At 51.3% G+C, this 14,403-nt stretch overlaps 2 protein-coding genes across 2 annotated transcripts; one reads left to right on the plus strand and one right to left on the minus strand.

The window, feature by feature from the left end:
- Nucleotides 1-1,582: 1,582 nt before the first annotated feature.
- FTH1 (ferritin heavy chain 1) lies at nt 1,583-4,993 on the plus strand. Its single transcript, XM_074543711.1, has 4 exons — nt 1,583-1,842; nt 3,192-3,338; nt 3,770-3,895; nt 4,665-4,993. The coding sequence occupies exons 1-4, from the start codon at nt 1,732-1,734 to the stop codon at nt 4,821-4,823; spliced, it is 543 nt and encodes a 180-aa protein (XP_074399812.1). The 5' UTR covers nt 1,583-1,731; the 3' UTR covers nt 4,824-4,993.
- Nucleotides 3,214-12,769, minus strand: LOC102069780 (bestrophin-1). Its single transcript, XM_005491697.4, has 9 exons — nt 12,580-12,769; nt 12,323-12,417; nt 11,602-11,835; nt 10,864-11,018; nt 10,082-10,159; nt 8,523-8,675; nt 8,004-8,084; nt 7,280-7,431; nt 3,214-6,995 (listed from the first exon to the last, which is right to left on the minus strand). The coding sequence occupies exons 1-9, from the start codon at nt 12,729-12,731 to the stop codon at nt 5,816-5,818; spliced, it is 2,280 nt and encodes a 759-aa protein (XP_005491754.3). The 5' UTR covers nt 12,732-12,769; the 3' UTR covers nt 3,214-5,815.
- Between the last annotated feature and the right edge of the window lie 1,634 nt (nt 12,770-14,403).

Here is a 14,403-nt window from a genome sequence, read left to right on the forward strand (position 1 = left end):
AGGAAACAATATGAAGTAGCGTCAAAATTAAAACAGTAATTTGGGACAGGAAAGATCTGGGAATGGCTGAATCCTGTATGAGAGCAGAGTGGTGAATTCTTCACCTTGGTTATTACCAAGACATGACCCCCATGGCTGTGCAACCCCGTGTTTCCTCTCCTGACCGTGTAAATCTGCTGTCATCAAACACAATGTGCATTGTGCAACTCCAGAAAGCAGAATTTGGGACTTCCCTAGTGCTACTGACGTGGAATCACGAGTGGCACAGACTGTCCGAGCTGCAGAAGAAATATTACAAACTTTGCAATTATGGAGTTTGTTTGATGTTCCTGTTGTGAAGACACTCCACTGTGAACACAGATATAAAGAAAAAAAAATTTAAAAAAAAAGTCTGCCCAGCAGCTACTTTTTTTTTTTTTTTTTTTTTTTTTTTTTTACATAAGCATTTATGTGGGAGGAGAACAGGAGATTTGCAATGTACCTGGCAGCCTGCCGAAGCATAGGTATGACCCACGTTATCTTATAGATCTTAATTACTTGTGATGGTTAACCGACAGGAGCAGCAGAAAAGCCTGAAACAAAGGGAGGCCGAGGCTCCCTGTTCCCTCCAGGGCATTTGGAGTGTCTGGAAAAAAGCTCTGGTGCTGCCCTTTACCCACACACAGGCACTGGTGCAGTCACGCGTGGGACGTCCCACAGTGCCGGGAAGGGTCAAAGACCAGATAAAAATGTGTAGAAAGAACTGGTGAGAGGAAAACAATTATTTAATCTGAGTTTATGGTCTGAGTACATACAGGACAAAATATTTAATCTGAGTTCGCAGACACAGTACGTAGAGGAAAAATTATTTATTCTGAGTTTATAGGCTCAGTAAATTGTATTTCTGGTGGATTTCTGCAGGAACATTAGCTTGGGGAAAACCAGGGTTGAATGCTGGCTTGGGAAAAGCAAAGATTGGGGTGTTCAGTGCTCTGGGATGATCTCATTTTAAGCATTTTCTATTCCCTTGTAATCTGGTTAAAATTTAAGAAAGCAGATTCTAAAAGACTCGACTGCTTATTGTAAATTAATGACTGAACTGAATGACTGAAGAATTTATTGAAAATAAATGATGGCACACATCGAGTGACTGGGATAGCACTAAGAGCAGCTGAAAAGCTGAAATACTCATCTCATTACCAACAGGTTAAGCTTTGGACATGTGGCCCTCAGTTTCTGGGTTTAACTTGGATTTTAGGAACTTTTTCTTCTCACAGAGAGGGGGCTCGGGCACTGTCACCAAGCCCCGGTGCCCGGAGGGATGTGGGACGTGGGACACGGCAGGGCAGCAGGCTGGGCAGCGCGCTCCAGGGGAAATGGCCGGGCCCGGTGGTTTTGGGGGGGTTTCCCAACAGGGGCCATTCCGGGATGGACGGCGCGCGCGCGGCGGGAAACGGCGGCGCGCGGGGGGCAGGCCCCGCCCCGCTGTAGGCGTGGCCAGGGCGGGTGCTGAGTCACGCCGGGGCAGCAGAAGGGCGCCGGGACGCCCCGCGCCTTCGTGGGGGCGTGGCTTGGAGCGCGGCGGTATAAAAGGCGCGCCGGCGGGCGGGCTCCCCTCACAGCGCGTCGGCGGCGGAGCGAAGCGGGTTCCTGCGTCAACAGTGCTTGGACGGAACCGGCCGCGCTCGGGCCCGCCGCCACCCCCTTTACACCGTCGTCTACACAGTCACTTCAACACCCACCGGAGCAGCCATGGCAGCGCCCCCCTCTCAGGTGCGCCAGAACTACCATCAGGACTGCGAGGCCGCCGTCAACCGCCAGATCAACCTGGAGCTCTACGCGTCTTACGTGTACCTCAGCATGGTAAGGGTGCGGGCGCGGCGGGCTGAGGGAAGGGTCCTGCGAGGGATAAAGGGGCGACACGCGGGCTCTGCTCTGCGGGGGGTTCCTGGGTGCCGGGCGGTGCCTGCGCGCACAGCTCCTCCTCCTCCTCTTCTCCACCTCCTCCTCCCCCCCGCTGCGTTCGGGCCCGTCTGGGCCGCCCCCTGGGTGTAGGTGAGGCGCTTTTATCTCGCCTGCTCCGCGGCCCCGCCGCCGTTGCCCTTGGCGGCTCTGTTATCAGCCGCGCTCAGCGCCTCTGCCCTCGGGGCCGGGCCGGGTAGCGGGAGGTGCCTAAGGAGGCTCCTGGCACCCTTCCCGTAGGCGTGCTCGCCTCCCAGGCTCGGGTTTTCCTCCAGGAATCGGTAGGAATCCATGGTTTCCTCGGGCCTTGTGTTTCCATGTCTCCTTCGGCCCGAGGCGCCTATTATAGCTGTTCCCTGACCTCTGTGCAGCAATCCTGGTGCTGTGAGCGTGCTGGGACATTGAGACTTATTAGGGACACTGTGCCGTGTTTTGCCACGTATTTTGTAGCTTTGTTTTCTGTGTTAATGTGGTTCTGAGCCCTGTTTAGAGCTTCTGTTGGGAGGCGATAGTGGTACACAGGCACAGGTGTTTTGCCTTGAACCTCCAGGCCGCTGGTCTAAGAGCAGAGAGTTCTGTAGTAGGTTGGTAAATAATTGGCAGTTCCTACAGAACTTTCCATTGAATCCTGGTAATGACCAAAGAATCAACAAGCTGTGTCACGGCTTGTAATTGCTGTTAGTTTTTGGGTTTTTTTTGCTTCCAGAAAAATAGCTTGATTCATATTTTAGTTGCTGTTAAATACATATTGTAGTTCAATTTCTCTTGTATTTTAAATGTCACTTTTTTTTCCCCCACAAAAAAAAGCAGGAAGTGTATTCCTTAGTCTAATCCCTGGAAAGCCTAGTGAAGCAAGAGAACTTTATTGCAGGAGTACCTAAAAGTTCTTGGCTCACCTGTACCTGATGTTGCAAGTCATGACCCTGACCTGCAATGTGGTCATTGTAAACAAGCTCAGGCAAACAAAGGGAAGATTTCTCCGTGAAAAAGACTTTTCAAGGCTGCAGTTCAATGGTGCTCAGAACAGATATCTCCGGGGTTTCAAATTTTTTTGTTTTTGGAACTGAGCCAAGGACACAAACACCCTTTATTTGTGTCCTTGGTAGGAGTACAGGTTAAAATTTAATCCTAGCTGGAAAAAATCAAATGATACTGAGGGGAAAATTGTTCCACACTGCCTTTCTGGCCTGGGCTTGGAATGCAGCCATCCTGAAGCAGAGGTTTAGAGTCTGTGAACTCTTATTTTTCAGTCCTACTATTTTGACCGGGATGATGTGGCCCTGAAAAACTTTGCCAAGTACTTCCTGCATCAGTCCCACGAGGAGCGGGAGCACGCTGAGAAGCTGATGAAGCTGCAGAACCAGAGAGGTGGGCGCATCTTCCTGCAGGACGTCAAGGTGAGCTGGGGACTCCTTCTGGGGCTTCTCTCTGGGTCCTCCCCAGAAGGAGCAGCAGCTGACACTGGAGAGGCACAGTAATTTGAGATGTGGAGCAATTTGATTATTTGTGCTGATTGACTAATTAAGAAGTACTTGTGTGTGGAGAGGGTGCTGAGCCGCAGGTAGTTTGCTGTATGGTGAGAGCAGAGCTAGAAGGCAACTGGTTCATCACCATCATTACACTTAACACAGAGCAGATGTGCTCTGTGCACTGTTTTGAGAAGTGGGACTTTAATGGTTTGCTCAGTTCTGTTCTGAGGGTGCACTTCAAACTTTTGACTTTGCATAAATGCCTAAACTTGGTCTAAATAGAGAGTGACCTAAAAGCTCTCCACCCTGCTGGTCTGTGGGTTCTTATAGCAAACATGTCCTGTGCTTTCCTCTTTCAGAAGCCAGACCGTGATGACTGGGAGAATGGCCTGACTGCCATGGAGTGTGCCCTGCACCTGGAGAAGAACGTGAACCAATCACTGCTGGAGCTGCACAAACTGGCCACCGAGAAGAATGACCCCCATGTGAGTACTTGCTGAGGATCAGTGGGGCTGTCCAAGGATGTGGCTTTGGGGCTGAGCTGTGTGTCCCTGGTGTTGTTAAAGGTGAAAAAAGGTGTGAACCAGGGCTGCAGCCTTTCCAAAGCCCTTTGGGGGGGGTTACTTCTGTCCTTCCAGCAGCATTTTTAAAGTGGCAGGGACCTGCTTTATTCCCTCTGGAGTGTCTGTGAACAGTCTCTATGGAGACCATTTCTGAGGGGGTTGAGCTCCATCTTTTTAAGGCTTTTTGTCACAAGGGCTTTCTTGCCACAAAATTCCAGAGTTGCTTTGGAATATTAAAAGCACTGGTGTTTCAGAACAGTGTCTGAAAACACGGAATTCTTCTCAGATGGAAGTTTTTTGCAAGGCTGTATTGCAGTTGCTTAATAGCAGGAAGAAATTAATACATGTGAGAATCCAGGCACTCTTGGCAGTGCCCTGCCTAAGTTAGAGGGACTGAGGATTAGTAAATCCTCACTGCTGTGGGTGGGTTTGCTGTGCAGTGGGGGTGTCTCAGATCTGTTCAGGAGCTTGGCTAATGCTTCCTGCCATGAGGAAGAGGAGAGGCTTCCTGAGCTGCCTGGCTCTGCAGGGTTCTGGAGCAAATGAGCCTACCTAAGCCTGGCTCACTTTGATCTTGTTCTGCAACAAAACAAGAGGCTGCTTCCTCTCAGCTTGAAAATTCTGCATCCTCCCCTTAGAGAGCCTCAGTAGGGTTTCAGGCCTGAATTTAAACCTCTGGTCTCCCTTTCAGTTGTGTGACTTCATTGAGACCCATTACCTGGATGAGCAGGTGAAAGCCATCAAGGAGCTGGGTGACCACGTGACCAACCTGCGGAAGATGGGGGCCCCCAAATACGGCATGGCAGAGTATCTCTTCGACAAGCACACCCTCGGGGAGTGCCACAGCTGAAGCCCTGCCAGGAGCCATGCTCTGGGTTTCAGTGGGACTCCTACTTACTGTCCAGCCATGCATGCAGCTTCAGTTACTTAGCTAAACAGTTCCATACTCTGTACCAAATATCCCCTGTTCTGTTCGTGTTTTATGTACTGCCCTCCAGCCAATAAAGTGACTTGGTTCCAGCTGGCTTTTCCTGTTTAGTTTGGAGGGAGAGTAGGCAGCTGTAGTGAAGGCAGTGGGAGGTAAATTTGTTGTGTGACATGGGGGATTTGCAGCTGCTGCTGAAGGCAGAAGTGGGAAAATCTCTGTGGTTTCTTTAAATTCCTTGCAGGGAACTAAAATGAGGAAACGAAACCAAGGTCCTGGGCTTGAGCCTCACTTTTTATTTTCTGAGAGTGGGCAGTAAATATCAGCTGAGTGTTGTCTGCTGCCATCCAGCTTTCTCTGAGCACTGTCAAATTCCTGGTGGGAGACGTGGAACTTCAGAAGGAAGCAATGTGCTGGGCAGATACTGCAGCTGCCTGTGCTGGCAAGGCCTTACCTTGCCTTATCCCAGTACTGGAAAATACTTGCCAGACAGGACTGGAAGAAGCACTGTGGGTCTGCATCACAAGTGATGGGACTTGATTCAGTCCCTTACTTTTGCCTGGACTATCTTGTTAGGAGTGCAAGTCCTGCCTGAGAAAGGCCTCAAGCTCTCATTCTTGCTGTGAGGAGAGAAGTAGCCACATTAACTATGCTCCTGTTCTGGGGTACAACTGGCTGGTCAGGCTGGTTTCTGCAATATTTAACACTCAAAGTCGTGTTCTTTTGCTACAGGTTGGGTTTTTTGGTGCTTTTGTTCTTGCAACATGAGTTGTGTCTGCTGCTGTAGCTGAGGCCAGGAGCAGCATGTCCTTAGTGCTGGTTTCAGCCCAGGCTGAGCTCCAGCTGCATGTCCAGCACCTCTGTGTTGGGTGAGTGCCAGGATAAGGCAGGTATCCCATGGATCCATGGATTCCCCTTTAGCTGTACTGGTCCATCTGCTCCTCCCCTGGGCTTTCACTGGCCTCCAGGATCACCTCCATCAGCCCCACGTAGTCACCCTCTGCTAGGGAGATTCCAGAGTCATTGGGGGATGGACTCTCTGCTCTCCTGGGCTCTTTGGGAGCTGGAGGGTTGGTGTTTCCATTCCCAGTGTCTCTCATGTTCCTGGAAACCTCTGGGTGCTGCTCTGGAGCGCTGGCTGCATCTTCCAAACTCAGGCTGCGAGCCTCAGGGCCCAGGTTGCCCTTGTGGGACCTTTCCAGCACTGGAGAGGTGACGGGAGTGAAGGAGAAGCAGAGGGAGGCGCTGCCTCCAGGGGTTTTGTTGCTGGGGGTGTGAAAGGCACTGGAATGCTCCGAATTGGGAGTGGCCGAGGCTGTGCTCTCCAGGTTTAGCCAGGGTGGGCGTGAGGCTTTGGAGCTCTTCAGGCTTTTGAAGCTGCCGTGCTTCTCATGCTCAGGAGGCTCTGGCAGGAAGGGGAATTTGGGGCTGTTGGATGCTGTGGACTGCGCTCCTGGACTTCCTGTGGTGGCAGCTTCCCTGGAGCTGCTCTTTCCTTCTTCTACTGTCACGGCCACAAAATCAGGGCCTTTACTCCGCTCGGTTGGCCAAACAAAGGTTTCCTTTGCAGCAGAGCCCAGGGAGCTCTGACTCTTGTCCACATCGCTGGCCCTGGAAGGGGAGGCGTTGACAATGACATCCCGAAGGGAAGTGGAGCACGCAGCAATGCTGGAGAGCGCCGGTGGCTTCTTGCGCCCTGGGCGCCGGGAAGGGAAAATCATGGGGATGGAGCTGATGGGCGTCTGTGGAGCGCTGTAGAAGCCAGGCCTCTCGTAAAAGGGCGTGGACATGAAAGCATCAAACTCCCTCAGTTTTCCCTCTTCGCTGTCCCACTGCTCCTGGGAGTCCCCCCTTGGCTGACTGATGCCACAAGGGCTTCCAGCCTTCCCCATGTCCTGGTAGGTGTAATGGGAGAAGGGCGACGTGGGATCTCCTCGCCGGCGCAGCAGGTTCATCCGGGAAGAGGACCTGGAGAAGTTTGGGGACTGGACACCCAGGAGGCGGCCCAGGTGTCCCAGCAAGGGAGTGGAGTGGTTGGCCTCCTCATTCTCTTTAATCTGCTCCAGGGGCTGGAACTCCATCTCTTCCTTCTGCATGCTGGGAAAGGCAAAATGGACTGTTACAGAACCACAGAGGGAGGGGGGGATCTGCTGGAGGGGTGAGCAGCGCTGGGAATGCTGCTGCCAGTGGCAAGCCTCTCCCTGTATTGCCACTAGCCCCCCCAAAAGAGGGAAGCTCATAATACAGGTGAGCGAGGAAAGGATGTTCTCCATTTTCCATGGAGAATGTTGGCTGTTGTGGATGAACCTAAAAGCTCCTCAAGTGCAATGTCCTACATGAGACCTGATCCAGGTGTTGTGACACTCTGTCCCTGCACTCACCTGATGTCAAAAGTGGAGCCCAGGAAGGACGGGCGCTTGTACTCAGCTGTGGCCGCGGTGTAGGGTGGCTGGGGGTCAGGCTCGTTCCAGTACAGGTCCTTCTCCAGAATGGGTAAATCCTGGTGCATCTCATCCACTGCCATGAGGGAGACCTGCGGGGGACAGCAGGAATGTCACACAGGGTGAGTGAGGAGCATTTTGTGTGCCTGTTACCAAGGGACAAAGGAACACGGAGCTGGAGGAAGCGGTGCAGCACGGAAACCAGGCAAGTGGATGGGGTTGCTGTGGTTTCCTGTCATTTTGGTTGTTTCTCACACTGAGATTTGATTAATTGAAAGGAAAGTGGTGCTGAAGGAGAGAGGAAAGCAACAGACTCACTAGGACAGAAGGGTGGGGAGGTACATCGTTATTGCATGGCAGAAAGCAGAGCAGGCAGTTTCAGATGGACTCAGGGCAGGAAAGCAAGGAGGGGCAGGAATGATGTCATTCAAAGGCAGCCGAGGCCTGAAACAAGCAGCCTTGATCTATCCCATGTGCCAGAGCATGGACTGAAGCTGCAGGCAGCCTCTGTGTACAAAGACATGCCAGAAGCCCCAAATTCCCTGCTGTGGATTGGGAGGGTCTCCCATTGGAGGCAGAGGTGTTGCAGGAGAGCTTGGTCACTGTCCTGCCTTGATGCTCCTCTTCAGGTGAGGCTCAACTGGCAGATCTTCCTCCCCTTTACCTGCAGGTTCCTGTCAATGAGCCAGTTGGCTTCAAAGTCATCATCGTCCTCCCCAAAAGGGTTGATGAGCTGCTCAGCCACCTGCATGTGGAGAGCACACAGCAAAGGTCACCATTGTCATCCCTGTCCCTTTCCCTGCAGAGAGAAGTCAGGTGTGATGTCCCTTGAATTCCAAGCCATGTTTTTCTTCCCAAATGGGGGTGGGTTAAAAGTGGAAGCATTCCAGAGGCTGGGAGACATTAGAATTTATAATATCTCCTCCCTGCTCACACAACCCTCCTGCAACTTAAGGAGCTCCTTTTTCCCCTCTAGTCAGGACCAAAGCCTAGGAAAAGTGCAGCTGGTGTCCAGAATGAGACAGTTGGAAAATTAGAAAGTCCTGGCACTTCCTCAGCCCCTCTTGGCTTCCTGTTATTGCCTATAGATCAAAGAACACAGCAGGGTTCCTGGTGAGCTCACACTGGGAAAAACCCTTGGCTGGGTCAGATTCCAGCTCCAGCCATGCTTTCTGGGACTTACCTTTAACCAGCCAGCATAGAAGAAGAATTGCAAAAATGTAAAGACAGGCACAAAGAGATCCAGCTCATGGCCAGGATATGCTTTCTCTGGATCCAGGAACTGCCTCCCAATCAGACAGGCCAGGAAGAAGCTGTAAACAGCCACGGTCACCACCTGGGAAGGATGCCAAGGGACACACCAGGGCAGCATGAGTTCCCAGCATCTCCCTTCAGTTCCACCCCACACAGCTCCAAGGCCAAGCTCTGTAGCCTCTGGGAAGCCTTGGATTCAGTTCTGACAGGCTTTTTGCTGGAGGATTCATTTCCCTACAAAAAGCTACAGACATTCCCTTTTCCCTGCAGCTCTCACCTACACTGTGTGCTGTCCCTGGAATGGTATCTGTGCAGGTGTCACAGGCCAGTGGCAGCAGCAAGCACGTGACATCCTGAGTGGGCTGGAAGCCGTCTCATGGCTCAGTCCATGCTGGCAGGCTGCTTCCCAGTCCAGGAAGGGAACCCTGGCATTGCTATTTGCTCCTTCCTTCCTTCTCTTCATGCTGAGCTTTTATTAATATTTGCCTGCCTAGATTTTAGGCAATGCTGAGCTTTGTGCTTTCCATGTCACCACAGGACTGGAAACTTCCCCTTTTCAAATTAAAAGTAACCAAGACTCTCGCGTGGTCCCTTGATATAAATGGTGGGTTCAAAACAGGAATACACTTTACATGTTCCCCATTAACCTCTGGCAGTGCCAGAGCAGCAGCAACAGCTCCTGTTTCATGGTGAAGGGCATCCCTGTTATCTGAGCAGTTGGATTGTAGAAGACAAAGGAGCAAGGTGGTGCCAAAGTGTCTGCCTGGGCTGATAAACAGCTGAGTACACGCCTGGCACAACCTCCTGGGATCTTGCCCGGGATGTGATCCCTGCAAGGTGCTGCAGGGACTGTGTCTGTGTGTTTCTGTTTTCCATGGATCTGTGGGGATTTGTTAGCCCTGGATAGAGGTTATTTCTGGAGAGGTGGATGTGTCTGAGTTAGGCTGGGCTGGGTGTGTGCTGAGGTACCAATAGAAGAGAGATGATGTGTGGGGGCGAGGCATTCAAGAATAACCTGCATTTTTCATGGGTGGGTCAGTTATGAAGCACTTCTACAAAGATAGGCTGAGAGAGCTGGGCCTGTTCAGCCTGCAAATGAGGTTCTGGGGAGGCTGTGGGCTTCCAGTACCTTAAAGGAGCTTATGGAAAGGAAAGAGAGGGACTTTTTACAGAGGTGTGGGTAGTGACAGCACAAGGAACAATGGTTTTAAACTGATAAGAGGGCATGTTCAGATTAGATATGAGGAACAATTCCTTACTAAGAAGGTGTGAGTCCCTGGCACAGGTTTTCCAGAGAAGCTGTGGCTGCCCCAGCCCTGGAAGCGCCTAAGGCCAGGTTGGACAGGGCTTGGAGCAACCTGGGATAGTGGAAGGTGTCCCAGGATGAGCTTTATGATCCCTTCCAACCCAAACCATTCCAGGTGTGGGTGTAAGTGGGGATGTGCAGGGGCAGTGGTGGGGCAGTGGCTGTGGGGATTCCCTTCTCACCTGGGTGTAGACCAGGGGAATGCTGATCCAGTCGTATCCGTAGAGTTTCCCACACTGGCTGCGCAAGGTGTTGAGCTCCTGCAGCAGGGAAAAGGGAATGGCATGTCAGGATAACTTCCCATCTCCTTGCAGAGCCTCTTCAGCACCCCTGTCCTCCATTGCTCCAGCCCTTTCCTTTCTGCTTATACCTTCTCTGGAAGGGGGGCTCAGTCTCATCCTTGGAGGAATTCCCTGCTGCCTGGGTGTCTCCCCCTAAGCCCAAGATCCCTCCTAGCTCGCTTCACAGCAGAGTTTCTCCTTCCAAAATGAGCAGCCAAGAGGTGAGGTCAAGAATGCCCTCAGGAGCATCCATTTCTCTCTCCTGTCTATAGATAAATATCCCAGGGGGAGGTTTCTCTCTCTCTGGGGAGATGAATCCCGCTCCAGGCAGCAGAAACCACGTGACTTTCTCTGCACATGAATACCAAGAAGGATGAGCTGCTCCAGAGCCTTTTTCTGTGCAGCTGGGCAGGGATTATTGCCAGGTCTTGCCTGTGGAGTATGGCCTGTTGCCCAAAACTATCTAAGAGTTTTTAATAGCCATGTTTTCTACAGGACCTCAGTTGTTGAGGATGTTTTTGACCTCCCCTAGACTTCAGATGTCTTCTTCCTTGCGGCTTTCCATCTGGATCCTAGAAACCTCCACTGGCATTGGCTGTTCTGGAATGTGTCAAGGACTTGTTTCACAGGTGCCCCCTGTTCTCCAATATCTCAAAGCCCTGCCTGTCCCCTCTGTCACTCACATTCAGGATGCCTTGGAGCAGCACGCTGTCCCGGATCCTCCCGTCATTCCTTGCCTTCACAGCCAGGTTGGAGAACCACACGCACGGAATCCAGAACTTGTTGTGGGGAGAATTCAAGCTCTCAAACTTCTTGTGCTCTTCTGGTGTCATGAGGCCTGGATGGGAAAGAGCAGCTGGGAGAGGGATGGAGATAGAGGGCACAAGGAACTGATCTGGTCTGGAATGAAAACATCAGAATTTCAGGTGGATGCCTTGGCTCTCCCTAAAAATCCCAGTAAAAACTCAAAATTTGGGGAGACATGCAGAAGGATAAGTCTCCCTGTTAAAACATTGAGTCATGGAGGTGAGATAATGGGATTTCACTTTGGATGTCTGCAGCACATCAGATAAGAGCCATCAGGGAGATAAAGCACTGCTGGAGGTGCAGCTGCCTGGTGTCCATAGATACTTGTTGAGAATGGGATAATTTGTGCCCCTGAAGTGCCTTTTCTTTTTAGGAGGCTTAACTATATCACATCTCTGTGGATTGCCAAGGGAACCCAGACAATGTGGCTGGACTGGGAACTCTGCTGCACCTCGAGGAGCATTTCCCAAGAAGATGCAGTGTGCCCTGAAATTAAGCTTGGAGACTTGGGGCTTGAATTCCCACCTGCCCTGAGGGAACAACACCACCCCATTTCCACAGAAGCTTTCCCAGGGCCCCCTGCCCCTGTAGGAGCAGCAAGGAGCAGTGCTGACCTGCCCTCACGACGTGCTCCATGCTGGGGAAGCGCTTGTAGACGGCGGTGCTGACGGAGCGCAGGATCAGCACGCTGACCAGGTTGCTGTAGCGCATCAGGGTGCGGCGCAGGAGCCTCCCGTACTCGTCCTCCCCATCCACGTTGCAGGACACCAGGTTCATGATCCGGTCTGGCCATGGGATGCTCTCGTACTGGGCCCACCAGCGGGACACCACTAGGGCCACATAGAAACCTAGAGGGGAGCTGAGAGAGTCAGGCATCTGAAAAGGGCTTCTTCCTCCCACTCTGATCTCTTCTTTTGCTGACACAGGTAGGGGTGCAGCAATGTCTGGAGGGGAATTCAGTCCTCCAAGCTCAAAGGAGGCTGGATTTCATACTTCCCTTCCAACCTAAACTGTTCTGATTCTATGAAGCAACCTTAAAGATCTCATTCCAATCCCCTACTCTGGACAGGGACATCTTCCACCAGACTAGGTTGCTCAGAGCTCCACCCAGTGTGGCCTTGAAAACTTCCAGGGGTGAGGCAGCCACAGATTCCCTGGGCATATCTGGTGCCACTTGGAGCTTGTCCTCCTGTGCTAGGGAACACTCACAGATATGGGACACTCCTCCCACGTGAGGAGTTTTACAAAGGCAGAGGGAGGGACCTGCTCTGCCGAACCAAGGAGAAGAAATGCTGTCCCATTCCCCTCCCTGCTGGACTCCAGTCAGCTCCTTACCCAGCACGAAGGACACGGGGATTAGCTCAGCGTAGCTGTTGCAGTACAGTGCCAGCTTCTCGAACATCAGCCTTTGGCTCTCGCTCAGGATCAGCCTAAAAGGGACAAACAGAAGCAGCTCTCCCTCTCCTTTCCCCCCTCCCCTTCCCTCCTGTGAACAGAGTCTGGCAAGTGCCTGTCCAGCAGGATCCCTGCCCCAAGCCTGTGTTTCTCCCATATCATTCCCCAGGCCAGGCTGTGGGCGTGAAGTTGCTCACCTGTAGACAAGGCTGATGGTGAAGTAGAGCGAGATGAAGATGAGGAACTCGGAGTAGAGCAGTTTGTAGATGCTGCCCTTCCATTGGAGCAGGAGCTGGGAGAAGGTGCCCAGGCGGGCATCAGCCACGCGGTTGGTGTAGGTCACTGTCATCACAGCTCCTGTGCAGGCACACGACAAGCAGGGCTTGGAGCTTGAGCAGGAGGAGACACAGGGACATCCCATGTTTCCCACCAAGCAAGATGGAAAAGAAGGAGAAAACAGAATGAGCTGAGAGCAAAAGCTGGGTAAGATGAAGGCAGCAGCACAGAAAACCAGGAGGAAATTGACAGCAGGCAATTAATTTGATGGGTTTGCCATCTTTTCTCTGTCCTTGAGCTGGTTATAGTGACCAAGGATTTGTATTTTCTGGTGGATCCCTTTGTTTTTAGTGTTTGATTTTTGTCAGCATTCAAGTGGGGCTGGTTGGCTGAAGAGGCCAAAGCTCATGTGCCAACCCCTTCCACAGAACACTTGTGGTAAGATTAATCTCAGGGTCACACACTGCAAAGTTTATGCTTAGCCCAGTAATTTTCTTAATATAGTTTTTATTCCAAATATGTTTCTGTAAACCTACTTGCTGGGAAGCATCTTCCTGAAATACTGCTGGGAAAACAAAAACCCCAACCCAAAGGAAAGGAAAAACCCCAGAAAAATTTATTGGGACTGATCCAGAAGAAGGTATCCCAGCAAGGATAGCTATCTGTACTCTGCTGGTCCTAGTCATGTAGGCAGAGCAGCCTTCCCTGTTGGAGATCTGTGGGATGGAGTTCAGCCAGGCTCATAGGGCCCAAATTCCAGCAGCTCCACCTCCCCTCTCCTTCAGCCATATGTTGCATAACAAATTACAGTGGCTGAAAAATAGGCATTCAGGCTCCTGAAGTGCTCCCCAGACATGCAGCAGCCCCATTTCACTTCTAGTCTAACTTGCATAAATAATTCTTTATAATCAAGTGGTAGTCAGGCTCATAGTTGCATAAACCTGAATTTATTTTAAAAACACCCCAACAAACAAGACACCAGTGTTATCCATGCCAGGCAGATTGGTGAATAATTTCTCGGGTTAGAAATAATTATCCAGTGTGAACTATTGGTATTTCTGAATCCTAACATGTCACCAGGCATTGCTATTTAACAGAGGTAATAATGTTAATGATTATGGGGCCTTGGGCTCTTCCCTGAATGATGGGGATGAAGAAGCACTTCAGAGGACAGTCACACCCTGAAGCAGCTGCAGGCAGGTAAGTTTGGGCCCACATTCCTCATTTGTTTCTCATTTAAGCATCCCAGTGAAAGATTTACATTTAGGTGGGGACAATTCAGGTCCCAGTAAGCTGCTGCTGTGAAGAAAACCAGCAAAGTCTGGGTTTTTGGGCAACATCTTTGTCCTGGGTTTGGCTTTTTGGTGCTACTCCTCCTTTGGATTTCCCTGTTGTAACTTAGGTCCCTGAGTCCTTTCTTAAGGGTGATACAGAGGAGCAGAGCTGTCCCTGTCCCCAGCTGCACAAATGCCCATTTCAGTAAATCCTCGTGTCCATTCCATATGGATTTCTGGGTACAGAACTTGGAACAGTAGGTTATAACTGCCCCAGAAGTTGAACCCACAGGCTGCCCAGAAGAGAAAAGCATGCCCAAAACCCCATGTATTTTTGGGGCCCCTTACACAAAGCTGCATCTCTTCTCTGGGCTTTAGGGCTCGAAAGCACTCAGGGAGATTCTTTGTTGCGTAATTCAAATTCAGATTCCCTTTTTTACCAAAGAAGGAAAACTCCAGCTCTTGGCCATG

The sequence above is a fragment of the Zonotrichia albicollis genome, chromosome 6, assembly GCF_047830755.1.
Source record: "Zonotrichia albicollis isolate bZonAlb1 chromosome 6, bZonAlb1.hap1, whole genome shotgun sequence".
NCBI classification, from domain to species: Eukaryota; Metazoa; Chordata; class Aves; order Passeriformes; family Passerellidae; genus Zonotrichia; species Zonotrichia albicollis.

Bases quoted from the DNA above. Each gene is read 5' to 3' on its own strand.
- LOC102069780 (XM_005491697.4), bottom strand. From the start codon at position 12,731: ATGACAGTGACCTACACCAACCGCGTGGCTGATGCCCGCCTGGGCACC. The intron at 11,019-11,601 runs GTCAGCACTGCT...TTTCCCATCCAG, and splicing joins GGAGCACGTCGTGAGGGCAG to GCCTCATGACACCAGAAGAG. The intron at 8,085-8,522 runs GTAAGTCCCAGA...CTCCACATGCAG, and splicing joins TCTATGCTGGCTGGTTAAAG to GTGGCTGAGCAGCTCATCAA.
- FTH1 (XM_074543711.1), top strand. From the start codon at position 1,732: ATGGCAGCGCCCCCCTCTCAGGTGCGCCAGAACTACCATCAGGACTGC. The intron at 3,339-3,769 runs GTGAGCTGGGGA...TTCCTCTTTCAG, and splicing joins TCTTCCTGCAGGACGTCAAG to AAGCCAGACCGTGATGACTG. The intron at 3,896-4,664 runs GTGAGTACTTGC...TCTCCCTTTCAG, and splicing joins CCGAGAAGAATGACCCCCAT to TTGTGTGACTTCATTGAGAC.